The sequence below is a fragment of the Gopherus flavomarginatus genome, chromosome 5 (genome assembly GCF_025201925.1).
Source record: "Gopherus flavomarginatus isolate rGopFla2 chromosome 5, rGopFla2.mat.asm, whole genome shotgun sequence".
Taxonomy (NCBI): domain Eukaryota; kingdom Metazoa; phylum Chordata; order Testudines; family Testudinidae; genus Gopherus; species Gopherus flavomarginatus.
The window spans coordinates 54,929,781-54,951,024 of NC_066621.1; the positions used below are offsets into that span (position 1 = coordinate 54,929,781).

The following is a 21,244-nucleotide window of genomic DNA, read 5'->3' on the forward strand; positions in this document are numbered from 1 at the left end:
ATATTTTGGTCAAAGACTATAATATTCCAATTCACAAATGTTGCTGTGGTGCCTCATGGGAGTTGTAGTTTGGGTGCCTCGTGCTCCTATTTTCTATAGACTGGGCTCCCTGTCAGACTACATCTCCTGTGATGCACCAGAGTCCAGCCTGTGGTGAGGGGAAGCGATGCATCATGGCAGTGATGCATCATGGAAGGTGAAGTCTAGGTGCTTCAAAATTTTTCAGTTTTCAGACATTCATTTTTCAATGAAAAATTAAACTTTTCCATAGAAAACAGAGACATTTTGAAAAAGTGTTTGTTTTTCAGTGGAAAATTGGGTTTAAAAAAATGTTTTGACTGAAAATTTTTGACTAGCTCTATGCCTGAGAGGTGCTGAATACCCTCAGCTCCCGTTGACTTCAGCTGAAATTGTCAGTTCAAGTCACTGAGCTTCATTTCCTTCAGCTTTCCTCAGTGTTAATCAGAAGGAACTCTGCTGGAGTTACGTTATTTTCAAACTGGTGCAAGTGAGATCAGAAGGAGGCCCATTGACTTGAAATCAATAGGAGTTAAGAGGGCCCCACATTCTTCAGGTTTAGACCAATGTGACTATAATAATTTCCTCCAAAAAGGTGTGTTTCTTCCATCTAACATTTACTGTTTGGAAAGCTTTAATAACCAGAACCCCACTGCATTTCCCAAAGGCCCATGGTGGCAAACAGGCTGTGGAACCAGAATATGTACATGTAATTTCCTGCATGAAGAGCCAAGGTGCTGGACACGGCGTATAACTAGAAGTCTGTGTTTTCATTTTTCAGTGGTGACAGCTCTAACTTGTAAATTGTTATCTTGTTAATAAACTGTGTTTAGAGAGAGTTATAAGCTAGGTAAGCTAGGAACAAAGAATTAAAAGCAATCTGTGTCATTAATATGAGGCATAGGATGCTGAGGTGTGTTTTTTAAAGGGAATAAGCGTTGAAGGATAAACATTTTTTTTTTTAAGAAATGGATTAATTCTCAGAAACAGTAGCTTATTTCAATGCAGAGGCAAAAATCTGTCCAGGCCCCACAGTATCTCAAACTAAAGTGATATAAATAAAAAATGATAAAATTCAATGAACAGACTTGAATTTCCACGACCTAGCACTTTGTATGCACATCTGTGCAAAATGGGTATAAAATATTACCAGGCCAGAATGTATTTTGCACGCCCTTTGCGCAAGCGGTGATACGTATGACAGGTGTAAGTCAGTGGAGAATCAGACCCAGCGTGGCTAATTCTATTTTATGCTACTACAATGGCACTGACTTCACTGCATAAGTAATAGCAGCATTTGACCCATTCCCTATTCTTCTAACACACTACAGAAGAAGTGTCATTATCCCACTTTAAAAGTAGGGTTAATTGTCTTACCCAGTGTCATGTAGCAAGTCAGTAGCAGGGAATTAAAGTACAGGAGTTCCTGGCTCGCTCACTCGTCTTTATACGCTCTAGGACCAACTAAACTCCTTGTGCTGGGGACCGTCTCTTCACATATGTTTGCATAGCACCTGGTACAGTGGGGTTCCAATACTCAAAGGGGCACGTGAGCATTTTTAGAATTCAAATGTTAGTCAAATGCCATGTTATGTAATTTCTGTGCCCAAACTTGTTCTCAATCCACTACCTCATGCCACCCTCTTTAATTATAAAAATTAGCATAGTAAGCAAAGGATTTTTTTAAGGGAAATATGCATTTGTGATAAAATAGAGACATTCTGAGAATCTGTTGCCTTAAACTCACTGTGGGAAGCTCTTCTGCTGAGTAGCCTCAATTGCTGCTTACTCTCATTTTACATTTTTTTTAAATATTTCAACCTGTGAGAACTAAAAAGAGGTCTTTTTTAAAAAAATCTGTTTTATTCAATAAGATAAATTCAACTAAATATGGCTTGTGGGGAGGTTGTGCTGCATACTGAATCATTTTCATGTAATATGCCGTATCATTGAGCCACATCACATCTAAGAGTATCTGATGCTGACTACAACTGATGATGCTTGAAACATAATACATGCCATCCTACAAATGAAGCAAAAATAGATGTAGTTATGGCATATATTCTGTGCATGTTCAAAGCAAATGATGCCATGATGTAAAGGCAAAGGAATGCATATGGAACCTGGCATTCAGAGGCTGCTGAAGAGGAGAGGGATTGTCCTGTGTCATTTGGAAATAACAAATGTTGTCTGTGGATGAGGAGCCCAGAATGCCAGCAGACTATGTGTGGGCTAATATCCTGAGTTTACTTACTCCATTAAAGTGGAATTCATGTTTGGAGCGATGAACATAAGCGGCTCCATCGTGCCCTGCAATAAATCCCTTTGTGCCACTCTACCATAAAGGAATCCTCAGCAGACATAAAACCAGAAGAGCTGCCTCTAAAACAGCTCCTTCTGCCCATCCCCTGTGCAGTAGGGGGCTTATCAGGAATGAGAGAGGCCTGAGCATTATATACTTTAGTGATCCTGGGTCAATGGAGCAACCTACAAGGAACCATTCCTGGACAGTACAGTTTGAAACAGCTGAGGCTGCTCTAATTTATTCTGGTAGGCGGAAGAAGCCCTAGCCAGTCCCAGGATTGAGAGGATCAAAAAATGAACCCCACTCCACCCCCCTTTCTGGTTCACCACACTCAGCTCAGGCAGCACATCAGAGATTGAACCAGTGTTATCCCTGCTTGGATTTCAGCCATGATGCTTGCTGAAGCTCTGAAGATTCTGGGGATTGTAACTGTGAATAAGATCCCCATCCCTTCTGACGGTAACAGCTATTGTGAAGTATTGGGTCCATTCTGGAATAAAAAAATGATGCCTCCTTGAGGAAGGGCGAGTTGCTTGTTTCTCTTAAAGAAGGGAAAAGGGAACAACTGACTAAGGGGTAGCTAAATCCTTGGCAGCACTTCACAGGCCACTCTGAGGTGGGAATGACAGAGAGGCTGAGGTTTGCTAAAATGAGAAGTGTCTTGAATCATAATGTCAAGTAGAAACAACGAGGAGTCCTTGTGGCAGCTTAGAGACTAACAAATTTAGGATATCCTCCTTGTGCTATGTATCCATGTTGTCTATATTGATCTGTGGAATAGTATTGTTTTTATTTTTTGTACAGTGCCCAGATCACTGAATGGGAGCTTCAGAAATATAACCAAATATCTCCTTGACAGTTTGTATTCCTAACCTCTTAGATCATTGCAATGAAAGATGGTACCATTCAAAGAGAAGGAACACTCAAGGACATTCAGAAATCGGAGTCTGAGCTCTTTGAACACTGGAAAACACTAATGAATCGACAGGACCAAGAACTGGAGAAGGTTTATTATGTATTTTTTCTCAGTATCCTAAAAAATGTATTCCTTATGTGGTGAAGCATTTTAAATTGAAAACATTAGTAACACTTACTGTGTGTGTGTGTGTGTGTGTGTGTGTGTGTGTGTGTGTGTGTGTGTGTGTGTGTGTGTGTGTTTGAACTTCACTTGAATGAACTTTGCTCCATTTATTAAGACAAAAACCTTAAATCTGCATGTATCATATTTTATCTGTACTAGGTAGGACCTACATCCACTCTTTTTAGTGAAGCCCTGTGGGGAATTTTCTTGCATGAGGAGCATGGAATTGGACCATTAAGTACGGAGAAAATTGAGTTAGTGACATGTACAGGAATAGTTATGCTGCAAATGGAAATGTTTGTTAAATTTAGCCATTGTACTGTTTTTAATTTTTTTAAAATTCTTATATAACAACCACAAATGACTAGACTAGATCTTGTTAATTAAAATATTATGAGATAGGAAGATCCAGCATCTGAAACTATAGTTCTTACTCAGGCAGGTGCTTTCATCCATGGGAGCTTTGCCTGAGTGAGGACTGCAGAATCAGCCTCCAAAGATGGAAGGAATTCATGTCCTGACTGTCAGTGTTTCAGGGGAATGTGACCTGTGTGCCCCCTCTGTGGTCTACTCCAGGAGTACCCAGTCAGGTTTCAGGACTCCCGCCATGACCTGAATCTGGGAGAGACCCGTGCCCATGTCCCACTCTCTTCTGATGGGGGAGTGGGGTGTTAAGGCTGCACAGCCCCCTGCTTTACACTGGGAATAAGTTATGCCTTTTGGATTTAAAAATAGATGGCACATCAAACATTCATGACAGCCAATTGTAATCCTCTCCCTTCCTTTTTACTGACACACTGATTTGAAAATACATTTTGTGACATCTGTAATTTTAAAAAACTTTATCAAGCAAAGCCACATGACTTGTCCTGCTTTTAGGAAACTATAATAGAAAGAAAAACTGTTTTGGAGAGGAAGAACCCCCGGAGGACCAGGTATTCCCGAGAAACTCTGCTAAAAGATGACGAAGAGGATGAAGGTAAAGTAATTTTTCTAAAAGGGCACCCTGAGACCCAGTGCTGACTGCATCGTTGTTTTACAGTTCAAACTGTTTTAGATGGAATCAATTCACAAATTTCAAGTTAGTAACAAAATCAGTCTTTTCCAGGAGGAACTGTGGCCTGGTTCTTTGTGTGGATTGTGGCTCCTAAGAGTTACATACTAAAACTGAGCTTTAATAGATAGTTAAAGAGAGCAATCTGAAGGTGCTGGTTAACCATGGCCTTGTGAGGAGTTGTCAAAATTGTTTCCACAGGATCTCTGATTTGGAGAAGCATCCCTATTGAGGAAAGCTCTAAAGCACATACTTCATTTTAAGCATCTGCTTCACTCGTATCAAACTCAATCAGACTTAAGCATACGCTTAAGCGTAACCATGGGCTTCTAAATGCTTTCCTGAGTAGGGATAGATTTAAGAAAGTGCTTACGTGCTTTCCTGAATTAGGGCTTTAGTAAACTTTCCAATAACAATACACAAGAGTTAGTGGGCCCAATTTTTCCATGGTGTAAGAGAGCTCAGGTCCACTGACTTTAGTGGAGTTTTGTCCAATTGCATTAGCAGAAAATCTAGGCCAGTATTATTTGAACTGATTTGTTTCGCAGTTCAAAAAATATCACTACATTTTGAAAACATTTTGTTCCTTTTTTCCAGTCAAGAAAATGCACACACAAAAATAATCCCGTATTTGATTTGGAAGTTAATATAGGAAGAAACAAAGGTTGTTCCGCAACTTGTAATTTATGGTTCTGGATTGTAGAAGCTTCAGGGGCAGAGAAGGTGTACCCATTCTCTCTGCACTAGGCCATGCACCCTTATGGCACTATAGATTGTGTAATTTACGATATTGTGCCCTGAAACTGCAATTAGCACATGGGCTGAGTACTGCTCCTGCATAGAGCCCTAATGACTTCAGTGGAACTGTGCATGGATATAGCACTGCATCCACACACTATCAATTGCCGGATTTGTTAGCGGCTCAGAGCAGGGACTGTGGCCCATACTATTGTCTATGGCTGAGGAGCACACAGTGCAGTTCAGGATGGGGCATGCAAACATGAGGCTGCTCACCTTATGACCCCTAGCTGGCCCTAGGACCAGGGGCGCACAAAAGTGGCTTTAAGACACCTCTCTTCTGCTCAGATGCACCAAAATGAGCTCTGAGGCACATGGGAATCTGCCTTTTCATCTTAAAAAAAGCATAGAAGCGTTTGAATTTCAAGTAGGCAGCTTGCTGGAGATTTTTCTGTTCCTTTTTCAAGAAGGAAATAGAATCACAGAATATCAGGGTTGGAAGGGGCCTCATGAGATCATCTAGTCCAGCCCCCTGCTCAAAGCAGGACCAATCCCCAGCTAAATCATCCCAGCCAGAGCTTTGTCAAGCCTGACCTTAAAAACCTCTAAGGAAGGAGATTCCACCACCTGCCTAAGTAACCATAGGTAATAGTGTATCCACAATGTATTTAGCGCTATCCATGTGTATTAAAGTATTTGAATGTTTATTTGACAAACCTACCAGATCATTTAGGGGGGAATTTTCTACAATGCCCACAAATCCTACTGTGCACATATTAATTTATTAGCAGCTATTTAAGAAACTTATGTTTCATGAAAGCTAATCTTAGGTGAGCCTCAGAAGCCATAATAATGTAGCATTCATATACCTATGCTATTTCTTTCAGAGTGATAGTCATGCAAAGGTTATATTTTCTTCTGGATTACAAATAAATTAATTTACAAAGATTAAATTATTCCAAGCATGTATAAATCATGGTATCTGGAAAAAAATTCTGAGTACCTTTAAAATAATTTAAATGCTATCTGAATGTGAGAGGATGGATGAATTAAAGGTGAATAGCTAGTGCCAACTGAATTTACAGACCTATCTATAGCCAGGGATCACTGACCTATGCTTTTACCTAGAAAAGAAAAACATTGTTTTATTTCATTATTATCAAGAAAATCTTGAACCAGTAAACTATAAATGTCACAAATACATTGATGTAAAGACATTGTTTATTGAGGGCTAACTTTTCCTTCACTTATGATCATGCACTTATGACTGACTCCAAAGGTGTGTTGGAAACTGAGGAGGTAATTTCACCCTAAAACTGTATTCCATTCAGTAAACTAAGCATGATGTCCATGTGTGAAGATGCAAGTGCTCCTTTACTCACTATCTCTCCCCTCTCATGTTAAGTTAAATCTCCTCTCCTTGGTTTCAAACTGTGTGCAACCCCCATTCCAGCCTTCATCTCTGATCTTATTGCCTCTACACAAACTCCCATTCCTTACGTTCCACTTCAGTTTCAATCTTGACTGCTGTCTTATACTACTTCTCCTATCTCCCACTTCACTCCATCTCATGCAGTCCCTTATGCTTGGAATATTTGCCAAGTGCCCACTCTACTCCTTCAAAAACCAACTCTGATCTCCTGCTGGTTCTCTGAGGAATATTTGCTATAATAATCACCCTGCAATTTGTGAGTGTTCTGCACTGCATTTTACTTGTTCCTTTAAAATACAGTTTGTTGGCATAGTTTGCCATATTTAACCCATCAGAGAGCTTGTTCATATACAGCATTGTGATTAGGATTCTGCAAAGCTCCTAAGCACCAGCCTAGGAACTTTGCTGAATTGGGGTTTACATAAGTAATAGATAAAAATGTGTAACTAACAGACATGCATTTATGAAAAATTCATGGCATGTAAATAGTTTGAATTGTCCTTTTATTTTGCAATTTGGCACCTGCCATTTGATATGGAAAAAAATGAATATAAAAGGTTTCCAGGGCAATGTTACAATCCAACAGTCTTTTTTTCCCCCGCTGATTACAGAAGAAATAACAGAAAGCGATGATGATGACAACCTATCTTCTGTGCTACATCAGAGAGCAAAGATGCCTTGGCGAGCCTGTGGGAAGTACCTCAGCTCAGCAGGAATTCTGCTCTTGCCTTTACTCGTCCTTTCACAGCTCTTAAAACACACTGTTATGGTGGCTATTGACTACTGGCTTGCAAAGTGGACATCTGATGTCATTTCTGCAAAGAGTGACCTAGAACAAAAGAATTGTTCTGTATGCCAGGTACTGTACTTCTAAGTCAGTTCTTTTCTTTGACAAAGAAACATCTCCCAGTGCTAACTTCTGCTTGACCATTGACATGCAATATGCTATATTCCTACTAAAATGTACATCACAGAATGTTTTCACGGGCATCACATTTTGGGGGGAGGGGGTGTTTTGGTTTTTGTTTTTTAGTTTCTCTCTTTCTCTGCTCTTCTTTTCCTTTTGCCACCTTTAGCATTGCTTGACAGACTATGTTTGCATCTTGTGACAGACCCAGGCCAGTGGGGTACAGGAGTCTGGTAGAGGGCAAATATACTGGTCACTGGATGAGTAGTTTTCTGTTCTCTGAGGGCTTGTTTACATCACAAAGTTGCAGCGCTGGTGAGGGGGTTACAGCACTGCAACTTAGGAGGTGTACACATCTGCAGGGCATCACCAGCGCTGCAACCCCCCGAGCAAGCAGGTCTCCTTCCCCGGTTTGCTCTCGCGTTCCCCGAACCCCCGAGCAAGCAGGTCTCCTTCCCCGGTTTGCTCTCGCGTTCCCCAAACCCCCGAGCAAGGAGGTCTCCTTCCCCGCGGTTTGCAGGGGGGTTCGGGGAACGCGAGAGCAAACCGCGGGGAAGGAGACCTGCTTGCTCGGGGGTTCGGGGAACGCGAGAGCAAACCGGGGAAGGAGATCTGCTTGCAGTGGGGTTCGGGGAACACTGGAGCAAACCGGGGAAGGAGACCTGCTTCCCCACGGTTTGCTCTCGTGTTCCCCGAACCCCCCTTGAAGCCGCCCAACAGCGCTGCAGTGTGGCCACATCTAACACCACTTGCAGCGCTGGTTGCTGTAAGTGTGGCCACTCTGCAGCGCTGGCCCTATACAGCTGTACTAATACAGCTGTAACAACCAGCGCTGCAAAATTGTAGATGTAGACATACCCTGAGTGACCAGAGCAGGGGCTGCACTAGAGTAATCAGGAACCTGCTAGAACCAATTAAGGCAGACAGGCTGATTCGAACACCTGCAGCCAATCAAGGCAGGCTAATCAGGGCACCTGGGTTTAAAAAGGAGCTCATTCCAGTCAGGGAGGGGGAGCCAGAGGAGAGGAAGTGTATGTGTGAGGAGCTGGGAGCAAGAGGTACAAGGAGCTGAGAAGGAGAGGGTGTGCTGCTGGAGGACTAAGGAGTACAAGAGTTATCAGACACCAGGAGGAAGGTCCCGTGGTGAAGTTAAAGAAGGTGTTTGGAGGAGGCCATGGGGAAGTAGCCCAGAGAGTTGTAGCTGTCATACAGCTGTTACAGTAGGCACTATAGACAGCTGCAATCCACAGGGCCCTGGGCTGGAACCCGGAGTAGAGGGCGGGCCCGGGTTCCCCCCAAACCTCCTAACTCTTGATAAGACACAGGAGAAGTTGACCCAGACTGGGGGGAAGATCACTGAGGTGAGCAAATCTGCCAAATAAGCGCAGGACCCACCAAGGTAGAGGAGGCACTTTGTCACAATCTCTAAAATAGTTTTGATAGAACTCACAACTCTTCTTTTTTTTTTCTTTCTTTCTGTGCTGCAGCATTCTGGCTGCTGGTAGAGCATTCAGGCTGAGTTTCATAACAAGTGGGAACAAAGATCTTTCAGAATGAACTGTCTGTTCCAGGTTATTCTTCTTTGATTGACTTTGTCTTAATTTTGCACAGAATGGTAGGCTTCTCTAAGATTTGCAAGGTGTGACATATACAGTGCAGTCATGTATATTTCCATCTCAGCCTCCTTTGGCATTAAATTACCTTACTAATTGCTCAGGTGAACCAGAGAGTCACCTCCCAGGGGATTTTATCCTGCCAAGGCATCATTTCTGTTGAACAACATCATCATAATTAACACATTTTTTAAGACAGACTAATTAACTATCCCCATGGATCTGATACAAAGGTGACATTATTTCATTAAAATTCCAGTTGTCTTCTCTGAAGGGATTAGTGTCTGTAAAGAAGCAGTCTTGACAATGGTCTAAATATGGTTTTAAACATTTTTCAATCCAAGGTATCACAGGTAGTGGCTGGATGGAAACCTAGGGTGAAATCCTGATGCCACTGAAGCCAAAGAGGAGTTTTGCTATTGACTTCAGTGAAGCCTTTGATTCATCCCTGGAAACTATTTTATTAAAGCCGAGTTTTAATGGGAAGTTATTAATAATTTATTTTACATTTTTCTGGGCTCTCTCAAGCTCCCACTGAAAAGGGGCTACTACCATGTCATATTACAGTCTGTTTCCCCAACTGGAATTAACTAATGCATAAAATCCTTGGATTCTTTTTAGGAGATTCCATGGCTTTTGAATTTTTAATCTAATCCAAACAGCATTTTTTCCTGAATAATGCTTAATTATGGCAGAGAATCATTGGCAAAACAAAATGAGGAAGCTTGTTCTATCCCTGTTGTGTAGAGAAAAAGAGAACTTCTTCCTCAAGGCTGTCAATCCCACCTTCCCTTTTCTGAACGCAAACTGTATTTTAAATTATTAAAATATTAAAAATAATATTTTGCTTCTGTTTCTTTACTATTTAGGAATTTAATCATTCTCGCTATTCAAGGGTGTTCAGCATTCTCTGTTGCCTTGGGATTATACTATGTCTTGTCACGTCAATAGCAGTGGAGTGGACTGGTCTAAAAGTTGCCAAAAAACTACACTATTGTCTGCTGAATAAAATTATTTTGGCACCAATGAGGTACTACTTTGATTCTAATGTAAGCAGTAGTGCAGAGTAGAGGCTTGATATTCCTTATTTCAAGGCAGCCTTTCCTGTGCAGTTCCATTCTGAAGTTACTATGAATTAAAAAAATGTAAATTGGCTCATTGAAAGTCAATAGACACTACACATGTTTACACTATATAAAAATTCTACTTTCTGATTCAACAGATTGATTCCCCAGAGTCATATCTGCTGAAAATAAGTTTTTACTTCTTTTTACTCTTTTACACAAGAGAAACAGAGGAGGAGTCCATGAGTTGCAGATTCTATTCCATGATATTCATCATCAATGGAAACATTTGCTGAGGTATAAATATTTACACCTGAGCAACTCTGTTGAAGATAACAGAATGGAAGAAGTATCACCAACGGTGTCATTAAAGATAATGGGATTGCATAGGTGTCACTGTGATCCTAATTTGGCCTTTATAACTTTTATTTCTGGTGATGATACATGAGAGGGAAAGAACCCAGCTTGACTGTCAGAGCCCAGAATAGGGCTGGCAGTTAGAAAAACATCTTTTTATTTGCAAGCTTCATTTGACAAGGAAGTCACTGAGGGACAATAAGCATGGAACCCTTCAACACTATTTCTGCAAACTTACTTTTCAAAATAGAACCACACTTTGAAGTTAACTCTAACAATGGAACAGTGTAACCTTCATTTAATCTTTGTTTTATTTGTGCATACTTAATGGATAGAATATAAAATTAACACTAAATAGAAAATGAAATAGGCAGTAATAGAGTTAAAATCCGCTCTGCATCCTTTTAAAAATCCTTTCTAAATTATTTGATATCCTTTGCTTCCTGTACTAAAAAAGGTCCCAATGACTTTGGTGGACTGTAACCTAAAATACACATCTCCCTATGATCACCTTGCTGTCGTATCCCCACAATAACTTCAGGTCATTTAAAATGTCATTAGTCCTTTTACACTGATAATTTTTTCACTACTGTATGTTGCTATTCCAAGAAAAATTAATGTGATCATGCAAGACTTGCAATTACATTTTGTCTGTATTTTTCCTCACTGAGGAGTGCTTTGTGTGTGTGTGTAATACATATTAAATATCAAAATATTTCATATTAGATATAATATATTTATAATATGAAATATTTTGTTTAATTATGTACCTTGTATTGTGCGGAGAAGTTTGTGAAATCTGGCGTGATGATTCATAGTGCTAGGACACAGTTATTCCTTTATTATGTCTGGTTTTGGGATGCAATAAGTATGGGCTGACTTCAGCACAACAGAAACTATAGACCTATTACTCATTCCCCACTCTTATCAGTAGATTGTGTTCCAGCTCAGTACAGAGCTAAAGAGAAATGGAAAGAAATGGGAAAGTATTCTAATATCTACTCGCATATTAACTTTATGACCTTTCCTATTTACTGTCCATTTTAGATTTTTTGAAACAACACCACTGGGAAGCATCTTGAACAGATTTTCAGCTGATTGCAACACCATTGACCAGGTACAGCAACCACATAAATCTATTCTCCAGAAATGCATGCCAATTTTCCCCTATCATCTTCAGCACAGAAAATGTACTGTCTGAATGCCGCCATGTTGTGTTAAGAGGGACTAAATCTCATTTAGCTATAATTGATCTGAGAATTTTGTTGCGTTTTGAATGCATTTTATATTTTTTTCCATTATGCCTTGCAGTGTTCAGAAAAAGAGACTCCTGTTTTTAAAATCCATGCTGAAATATCTATTTGGTTAGAGGTTTTTCAGATGCTGCGGGGTCTTGGTTATCTTATTTGTTCTATAAAGAAATGTAAAGGGACACAGTGTTGTCTCAGGGTTGGAGCACTTGCACCGGAATGAACTAAAGATGTTTAGAGCACCTCCAACTAAAGAGGGTACCTAGGATAGTCACAGGCCTTGAAGCTGACTAGTTATTAACCACATCTCCATTGCTAGCTGTGCAACATGTATTCTTTTGGAGGAATGTGCTCTGCAATGTATGCATGCAGGGGAGCTACATAGAAATACCATCAGGTTTCCCCAGAATCCATCAGCCAGTTCAGAAATGCTAATCTTCAAAGTTATAGTATCCTGTTTTTGTGAGTGGGAGGAGGGAGAATGAGATAAGATGTTGACTTATATTTTACTCCTTTGATATTTAATGCTCTTTATTTATCCAGCACATTCCTGCTACCTTGGAGTGCCTGAGCCGCTCCACTTTGCTGTGTGTATCTGCTCTTGCTGTAATCTCCTACGTCACGCCAATGTTTCTCATTGCCCTGCTTCCTCTCGCTATCATATGTTATTTCATCCAGAAATACTTTCGAGTGGCCTCGAGGTAAGAGCATTGACTGGGCTCATTCTAGTATTCTGAAATTCATGGTCTGGGACCAGGAAATAGAGAGTTTTAAACTGTGCCCTGCCAAGGCAGTACCCCTACATGAAAGCAAGTCAGGTCCATCACAGTAAAAATGTATCATTTTACAGCTGCATTGTTTATAACTATTAAATTAGAATTTCTGAGTGGGAGAAAAGTTTGTTTCTATCATTAAACAAATGACCATGCCAGAATTCACAATCCACAAAAGAAGAGCCAAATGCTAGCCTCTCCAGTGCGGTTGAGCCTTAGGAGAAGTGTGTAGATATAGCAGCAAAGCTGAAATGGCCAGAGGCATTTAGCTTGACCAGGGCAGATGGAAATGAAAAGTTCAGGGATCAAGGAAGAAAATTGAAGAGTGGAGCTTACTCCGCATCAGTACCACAGTTGCCTCTAAAAGATGCAGCATGCACTCACAACCTCATTTGCTACTGGATGCCAGCAGGCCTATAGAGAGTTGGGAGACATCAACAGTATCCCTATTTCTGTCTTTGTCCCTTTACAGCCACGTAGTTCCCCTCTCCACAGTGTTCAAGGAGTGCAAGTGGAAGCCTTCTGCCTAGATCCTGCATATGTGCCCAAATTGAGAAGGGGCTACCTGCGCCCTTTCCCACTTCCTGCAGGACTAAACTGAATTTAACTTTACATAGATCATCAGTGCATACATTTATTTGGTGGTTATTGCTAAGCAGTGTAGCAAAAATCCATTGCTTATATTCATTTGAGTTAATTGAAGCCAGAATGATGTTTCAGAAGTAAATCATTCCACATGAGAAACTGGAATATAGGAACACAGTGCATGTGGGGTTGAAGTTTAGTAAGACCTCCCAGAGCTCCAGCACTGCGTGTTTCAGTTTAGTAAGAACGATCTCCTGTTTTTCTACGAGTATCTGTCTTAGTGCAAGAGTCCCATTAACAGCATTTGAAATTCTGCCATTTTAGGATCATGGGCATGAGATTCTTGTCTGTAGATGTTTCATTTTACTCCCCAAGACACTGTAGTGCCTGTTGCAAAAAGATCACAGTACTGTTAAAACTGATTTTCTTTTTTAAATAATTTCCAGGGACCTGCAACAGTTGGATGACAGCACCCAGCTGCCATTACTTTGCCATTTTTCAGAGACTGTGGAAGGTTTGACCACTATACGAGCGTTCAGGTATATTTTTGAGAAAGAATTATATTGTGTTTTGATATATATTAGATATAGGATATATGCTATCATAACCTTAGTCCCAGATTTGGACCTTAGCGTCCAAAATATGGGAGTTAGCATGAAAACCTCCAAGCTTAGTTACCAGCTTGGACCTGGTACTTGCTGCCACCACCCAAAAAATTAGAGTGTTTTGGGGCACTCTGGTCCCCCTGAAAAACCTTACCTGGGGACCCCAAGACCCAAATCCCTTGAGTCTCACAACAAAGGGAAATAATCCTTTTTCCCTTCCCCCCTCCAGGTGCTCCTGGAGAGATACACAGACACAAGCTCTGTGAAACCACACAGAGTGACTCCCCCTCTCTGTTTCCAATCCTGGAAACAAAAAGTACTTTCCTATTCCCCCAGAGGGAATGCAAAATCAGGCTAGCAATCCAACACACAGATTTCCCCTTGATTTCTTCCTCCCACCAATTCCCTGGTGAGTACAGTCTCAATTTCCCTGAAGTAAAGAAAAACTCCAACAGGTCTTAAAAGAAAGCTTTATATAAAAAGGAAAGAAAAATACATACCAATGGTCTCTCTCTGTATTAAGATGATACAACACAGGGTCAATTGCTTAAAAGAATATTGAATAAACAGCCTTATTCAAAAAGAATACAAATCAAAGCACTCCAGCACTTATATTCATGCAAATACCAAAGAAAAGAAACCATATAACTTACTATCTGATCTCTTTGTCCTTACACTTAGAAACAGAAGATTAGAAAGTAGAACTACTTCTCCAAAGCTCAGAGAAAGCAGGCAGGCAGAAAACAAAGACTCAGACACACAATTCCCTCCACCCAAAGTTGAAAAAATCCGGTTTCCTGATTGGTCCTCTGGTCAGGTGCTTCAGGTGAAAGAGACATTAACCCTTAGCTATCTGTTTATGACACGCCCCCCAAATTGCAGACAGTGGGGAAGCTCACTGGCGGCGATTTCCTTCTAGAACTTGAAAATAAACAGATTAATACAACACATACACCTTTACATATACTCCTAAGTATATAACTAACAGACTTTTACATTTTAAGAACACTTTTTAACTACTGAATTCTGGGAAACTCTCACGGGAGAGTGCATCAGCTACTTTGTTAGAAGCTCCTGTGATGTGTTGAATTTCAAAATCAAAATCTTGGAGAGCTAAACTCCAACGAAGAAGTTTCTTGTTGTTCCCCTTGGCAGTATGAAGCCACTTTAGTGCAGCATGGTCAGTTTGTAGTTGGAACCGCCGTCCCCAAACATATGGGCGTAGCTTTTCCAGGGCGTACACAATGGCATAGCATTCCTTTTCACTGACTGACCAGTGACTTTCCCTGTCAGACAGTTTCTTGCTGAGAAACACGACAGGATGGAAGTTGTGATCTGTTGCTTCCTGCATGAGCACCGCTCCTATACCACGCTCAGATGCATCTGTGGTTACTAGGAATGGCTTGTCAAAGTCCGGGGCCCTGAGCACAGGGTCAGACATGAGCGTTGCCTTAAGTTGGGTAAAGGCCTTTTGACACTCATCAGTCCACTTAACGGCATTTGGCTGGGTCTTTTTGGTCAGGTCGGTCAATGGGGCAGCGATTTGGCTGTAGTGTGGTACAAATCGCCTGTAGTATCCGGCCAAGCCTAAGAAGGATTGGACCTGCTTCTTGGACCGTGGGACAGGCCACTTTTGGATAGCATCCACCTTGGCCTGTAGGGGGTTTATGGTTCCTCGACCCACCTGGTGCCCCAGGTAAGTCACTCTGTTTTGGCCTATTTGACACTTTTTGGCCTTAACAGTTAGTCCTGCCTGCCTGATGCGCTCAAAGACCTTTTCCAGGTGTAGTAGGTGTTCGGGCCAGGAGTCTGAAAAAATGGCCACATCATCGAGGTAGGCAACTGCAAATTCTCCCAGTCCAGCTAGTAGACCATCTACCAGCCTCTGGAAGGTGGCGGGTGCATTTCGAAGGCCGAAAGGAAGGACATTGAATTCATACACCCCCGCATGGGTGACGAATGCTGACCTCTCCTTGGCAGGTTCATCTAGTGGTACTTGCCAGTACCCCTTGGTTAAGTCTATTGTAGAGATGAACTGGGCACGTCCCAACTTTTCCAATAGCTCATCGGTGCGTGGCATTGGATAGTTGTCCGGACGAGTTACAGCATTTAGCTTACGGTAGTCCACACAAAAGCGTATTTCCCCATCTGGTTTGGGTACCAGAACCACTGGAGATGCCCACGCACTGGTAGATGAGCGGATTATACCCATCTGTAGCATGTTCTGGATCTCCCGTTCTATAGCAGCTTGGGCATGAGGAGACACTCGGTAGGGTGGGGTTCTGATTGGGTGAGCATTACCTGTATCAATGGAGTGGTATGCCCGTTCAGTCCGTCCTGGGGTGGCTGAGAACAATGGGGCGAAGCTAGTGCACAGCTCCTTGATTTGTTGCCGCTGCAGACGTTCCAGGGTGGTTGAGAGGTTCACCTCTTCCACGCCACCGTCTTTTTTCCCGTCGTAGTAGACACCGTCAGGCCACTCAGCATCCTCTCCCTGGACTGTAAACTGACAAACCTGTAAGTCTCTGGAATAGAAAGGCTTGAGAGAATTAACATGGTACACTTTAGGCTTTAGTGAGGAATTGGGAAATGCTATGAGGTAGTTTACAGCTCCCAGGCGCTCTTGGACCGCGAAGGGCCCTTCCCATGATGCTTCCATCTTATGGGCCTGTTGCGCCTTCAAGACCATAACCTGGTCTCCTACCTTGAAGGAACGTTCTCTGGCATGTCTGTCATACCAGGCCTTTTGCTCTTCTTGAGCATCCTTTAGGTTCTCTCTAGCAAGGGCTAAAGAGTGTCGGAGGGTGCTTTGTAGGTTGCTTACAAAGTCCAGAATGTTAGTTCCTGGAGAAGGCGTAAACCCTTCCCATTGCTGCTTCACCAACTGTAATGGCCCCTTAACCTCGTGACCATACACAAGTTCAAATGGTGAAAACCCTAAACTGGGATGTGGTACAGCCCTGTAGGCAAACAGCAACTGCTGCAACACTAGGTCCCAATTATTGGAGAATTCGTTGATGAATTTTCGTATCATGGCCCCCAAAGTTCCATTGAACCTTTCCACCAGGCCATTGGTTTGATGGTGGTACGGGGTGGCAACCAAGTGATTCACCCCATGAGTTTCCCACAGTTTTTCCATGGTCCCTGCCAGGAAATTAGACCCTGAATCTGTAAGGATGTCAGAGGGCCAACCTACCCTGGCAAAGATGTCTGTTAGGGCCAGGCACACAGTGTTAGCCCTGGTGTTGCCTAAAGCTACTGCTTCTGGCCATCGGGTAGCAAAGTCCACTAAAGTCAGTACGTACTGCTTTCCTCTGGGCGTCTTTTTTGGGAAAGGGCCCAGAATATCCACAGCTACTCGCTGAAATGGGACCTCAATTATGGGGAGTGGCTGGAGAGGGGCCTTGACCTGGTCTTGAGGCTTTCCCACTCTTTGGCATACCTCACAAGACCGGACATACTTGGCAACGTCCTTGCCCATCCCCTCCCAGTGGAAGGACTTCCCCAACCGGTCCTTGGTTCTGTTCACCCCAGCATGGCCACTGGGATGATCATGGGCTAAGCTTAAGAGCTTCCCCCGGTACTTAGTTGGAACCACCAACTGTTTTTGCGGCTGCCATTCTTCCCGGTGTCCACCAGAAAGAATTTCCTTGTATAAAAGTCCTTGGTCTATAACAAACCGGGATCGATTAGAAGAGCTGAGAGGCGGTGGGGTGCTCCGTGCCGCCGCCCAAGCTTTCTGAAGGCTGTCATCCGCTTCCTGCTCAGCTTGGAACTGTTCCCTTGAGGCTGGGGTCACCAGTTCTTCCTCAGACTGTGGACTTGGGCTTGGTCCCTCTGGAAGCGATGTAGGTGATGGGGTTGTTTCCGTTGCTGGTGAACCGCTCTCCGCTGGTGCACCTGAGGGTATTTCAGGCTCTGGCTGAGCCTTTTGGGTATGGCTGTCTTTTGCTTCTGCCAGTTCTGGCTCGCTGGCGCCCTCTGGCGTTGAGTTTGAAGATGTGGTTGCACTTGCTGGTGCTGGTTGCTGTTCCAGTTCCGGGCCTGGGACTGGAGATGCTGTGGCTGTTTCAGTGGTAGGCATGGAATCCGGGTCCACTACCTCTGTCTGGGTCTCTGGTAACACAGACGGGGCCTCTGTGGACGGCTCAGGAACAGGAATGGGTCTGGAAGCTTGCCTGGTTTGGCTACGTGTAACCATTCCCACTCTCTTGGCCCGCCTCACCTGGTTGGCCAAGTCTTCCCCCAGTAGCATGGGGATAGGATAATTGTCATAGACTGCAAAAGTCCACATTCCTGACCAGCCTTTGTACTGGACAGGCAGTTGAGCTGTAGGCAAGTCTACAGCTTGTGACATGAAGGGGTAAATTGTAACTTTGGCCTTTGGGTTGATGAATTTGGGGTCAACGAAGGATTGGTGGATAGCTGACACTTGTGCCCCCGTGTCTCTCCACGCAGTAACCTTCTTTCCGCCCACTCTCAAATTTTCCCTTCGCTCCAAGGGTATTTGAGAGGCATCCGGGCCTGGGGATCTTTGGTGTGATGGTGGTGTAATGAATTGCACTCGCATGGTGTTCTTTGGACAGTTGGCCTTGATATGTCCCAGTTCATTACACTTAAAGCATCTTCCATCTGATGGGTCACTGGGTCGAGGTGAGTTACTGGAGACTGGTGAGGTTGAAGGGCAGGGTATCTGTGGCTTTACTTGGGTGGTATGTGGGGTCTTTGGCTGTCCTCGGTTGTAGGGTTTATGGTCTGTGTGCCCCCTGGGGTAATCGTTCCCCTTGACAGTAGCTTTCTTGCTTTCTGCCAGTTCCATCCATTTGGCTCCAATCTCCCCCGCCTCAGCGATATCTTTGGGATTTCCATCTTGTATGTACCGTGTGATGTCTTCAGGAACACCATCCAAGAACTGCTCCATTTGTATGAGGAGGTTCAGTTCTTCCAAGGTTTGAATGTTGTTTCCTGTTATCCAGGCCTCATAGTTTTTTGCAATGTAGTAGGCGTGTTTGGGAAATGACTCCTCTGGTTTCCACTTTTGGGTTCTGAAACGCCGACGGGCATGATCTGGGGTTATCCCCATCCTGTATCTGGCCTTGGTTTGAAAAAGTTTATAGTCATTCATTTGCTGCTTAGGCATTTCAGCTGCCACCTCTGCTAAAGGTCCACTGAGCTGTGACCTTAATTCTACCATGTACTGGTCTTCGGGAATGCTGTACCCAAGACAGGCTCTTTCAAAATTTTCCAAGAAGGCCTCGGTGTCATCACCTGCCTTGTAGGTGGGAAATTTCCTGTGCTGTGGAGCAATATTTGGCGCCGGGTTGTTAGGGTTGGCTGGCACATGCAGCCCAGCTTTTGCCAACTCCAGTTCATGTTTTCTCTGTTTTTCCTTCTCTTCATTCTCTTTTTGTTGCTTTTCCATTTCTCGGCGGTGGGCCAACTCTTCTTCTGCTTGTTTCCTTCGGTAGGCCACCTCTTCTTCTTCTAGTTTTCTTTTGTGTGCTGCCTCTTGGGCTGCCTGTTCTCTTTGGAAGGCTGCCAGTTTCATGCTTTCTTCCTTTTCTTTCATCTCCATCTCTTGCCTGTGTTCAGCTTCTTTGATTTGTTCTTCAGCCTCAATTTTTGCCTTAGAAGTCATGGTTCCTGTTTTCTTGTGTTGGGGTGCCCTCTGGTGTTTATCTTCTGAACTGCAGGTTCTGTTGCCTCCTGAAGTCTGCCTAGCAACAGTGCTTTTTTTTCCCTTTCTCTCTCTAGCTAATGTTCAATGAAGGGAAACCAGAAAAACCACTTTATTTGCATGCATATAAGTGCTGGTACTTGCCTCCTAATGGGAGGGCTATTGCATGACAAAAGACCCTCAACAGTTTGGTAATGGCTTCTCGCTTAACATGCAAGCCACAAACTGCCAGAGAGAGCAGAAAAAAAAATTCTCTCTGGTTCCCTTTTAAAACCAACTGTTTCTCTCTGCTAAAAAGCCCTTAGCAGAGAAGAGAAAAATATAATATTCCTACTGGCTTCTGGATTCTGTCTATATCCCACCGCTGCTACTCATATCATAACCTTAGTCCCAGATTTGGACCTTAGCGTCCAAAATATGGGGGTTAGCATGAAAACCTCCAAGCTTAGTTACCAGCTTGGACCTGGTACTTGCTGCCACCACCCAAAAAATTAGAGTGTTTTGGGGCACTCTGGTCCCCCTGAAAAACCTTACCTAGGGACCCCAAGACCCAAATCCCTTGAGTCTCACAACAAAGGGAAATAATCCTTTTTCCCTTCCCCCCTCCAGGTGCTCCTGGAGAGATACACAGACACAAGCTCTGTGAAACCACACAGAGTGACTCCCCCTCTCTGTTTCCAATCCTGGAAACAAAAAGTACTTTCCTATTCCCCCAGAGGGAATGCAAAATCAGGCTAGCAATCCAACACACAGATTTCCCCTTGATTTCTTCCTCCCACCAATTCCCTGGTGAGTACAGTCTCAATTTCCCTGAAGTAAAGAAAAACTCCAACAGGTCTTAAAAGAAAGCTTTATATAAAAAGGAAAGAAAAATACATACCAATGGTCTCTCTCTGTATTAAGATGATACAACACAGGGTCAATTGCTTAAAAGAATATTGAATAAACAGCCTTATTCAAAAAGAATACAAATCAAAGCACTCCAGCACTTATATTCATGCAAATACCAAAGAAAAGAAACCATATAACTTACTATCTGATCTCTTTGTCCTTACACTTAGAAACAGAAGATTAGAAAGTAGAACTACTTCTCCAAAGCTCAGAGAAAGCAGGCAGGCAGAAAACAAAGACTCAGACACACAATTCCCTCCACCCAAAGTTGAAAAAATCCGGTTTCCTGATTGGTCCTCTGGTCAGGTGCTTCAGGTGAAAGAGACATTAACCCTTAGCTATCTGTTTATGACATATGCCATGAATGAAATGTTCAGCCTGCTCTTAACTGGGCACCACTTTTACAACTCCGGTTTTGTAGGTGCAGATAATTATAGTTTGGGTCACTTAGAAGTTTAAGTACCTAACTGCATCAGTAAATGAAGTTCTTGGACACTTAAGTGACCTAAAATGTGAGTGCAAATAATTTTGGGGGTGGAGGAGCAAAATTGCACCCCCAGTTATTTAATCCACACCTGCAAGAATGGAGGCTGGTAGCTACAAATCTGGGCATTTATGAAGAATTTAAAGAACAGTACAGTGATCTCTAAGTCCTTGCTTGCCTGAGTGGTCCTTGGCCATAACATCAAGAAACAGCTGAGGAAGATCTAATAACACACCTGAGTTGTGCTTCTCTATTACAAACATTATATTCCCTGAGGTGTGCCAGTAAAAGTTCTGCCAAACCTACCAGCTGCTTCCCCAAACCAACATTATCTCTGTCATTTCTGGGTTAAGTCAAAGCCCCTGTCTCATCTACACATACACATGTTGCAAGTTAACATTGCTGCTGAC

General features: G+C 42.9%; 1 protein-coding gene across 7 annotated transcripts in view; it reads left to right on the top strand.

The window, feature by feature from the left end:
* ABCC8 (ATP binding cassette subfamily C member 8) overlaps window positions 1-21,244 on the top strand; it is a 141,912-nt gene that overhangs the window by 98,806 nt on the left and 21,862 nt on the right. For all 7 annotated transcript variants that reach the window (XM_050955789.1, XM_050955790.1, XM_050955793.1 and 4 more), the window contains 7 exons: window positions 3,204-3,329; window positions 4,284-4,383; window positions 7,240-7,487; window positions 10,018-10,178; window positions 11,617-11,686; window positions 12,363-12,520; window positions 13,624-13,716. In XM_050955789.1, coding sequence (XP_050811746.1) covers window positions 3,204-3,329; window positions 4,284-4,383; window positions 7,240-7,487; window positions 10,018-10,178; window positions 11,617-11,686; window positions 12,363-12,520; window positions 13,624-13,716 — 956 coding nt within the window. The remainder of the gene's footprint in view (window positions 1-3,203; window positions 3,330-4,283; window positions 4,384-7,239; window positions 7,488-10,017; window positions 10,179-11,616; window positions 11,687-12,362; window positions 12,521-13,623; window positions 13,717-21,244) is intronic.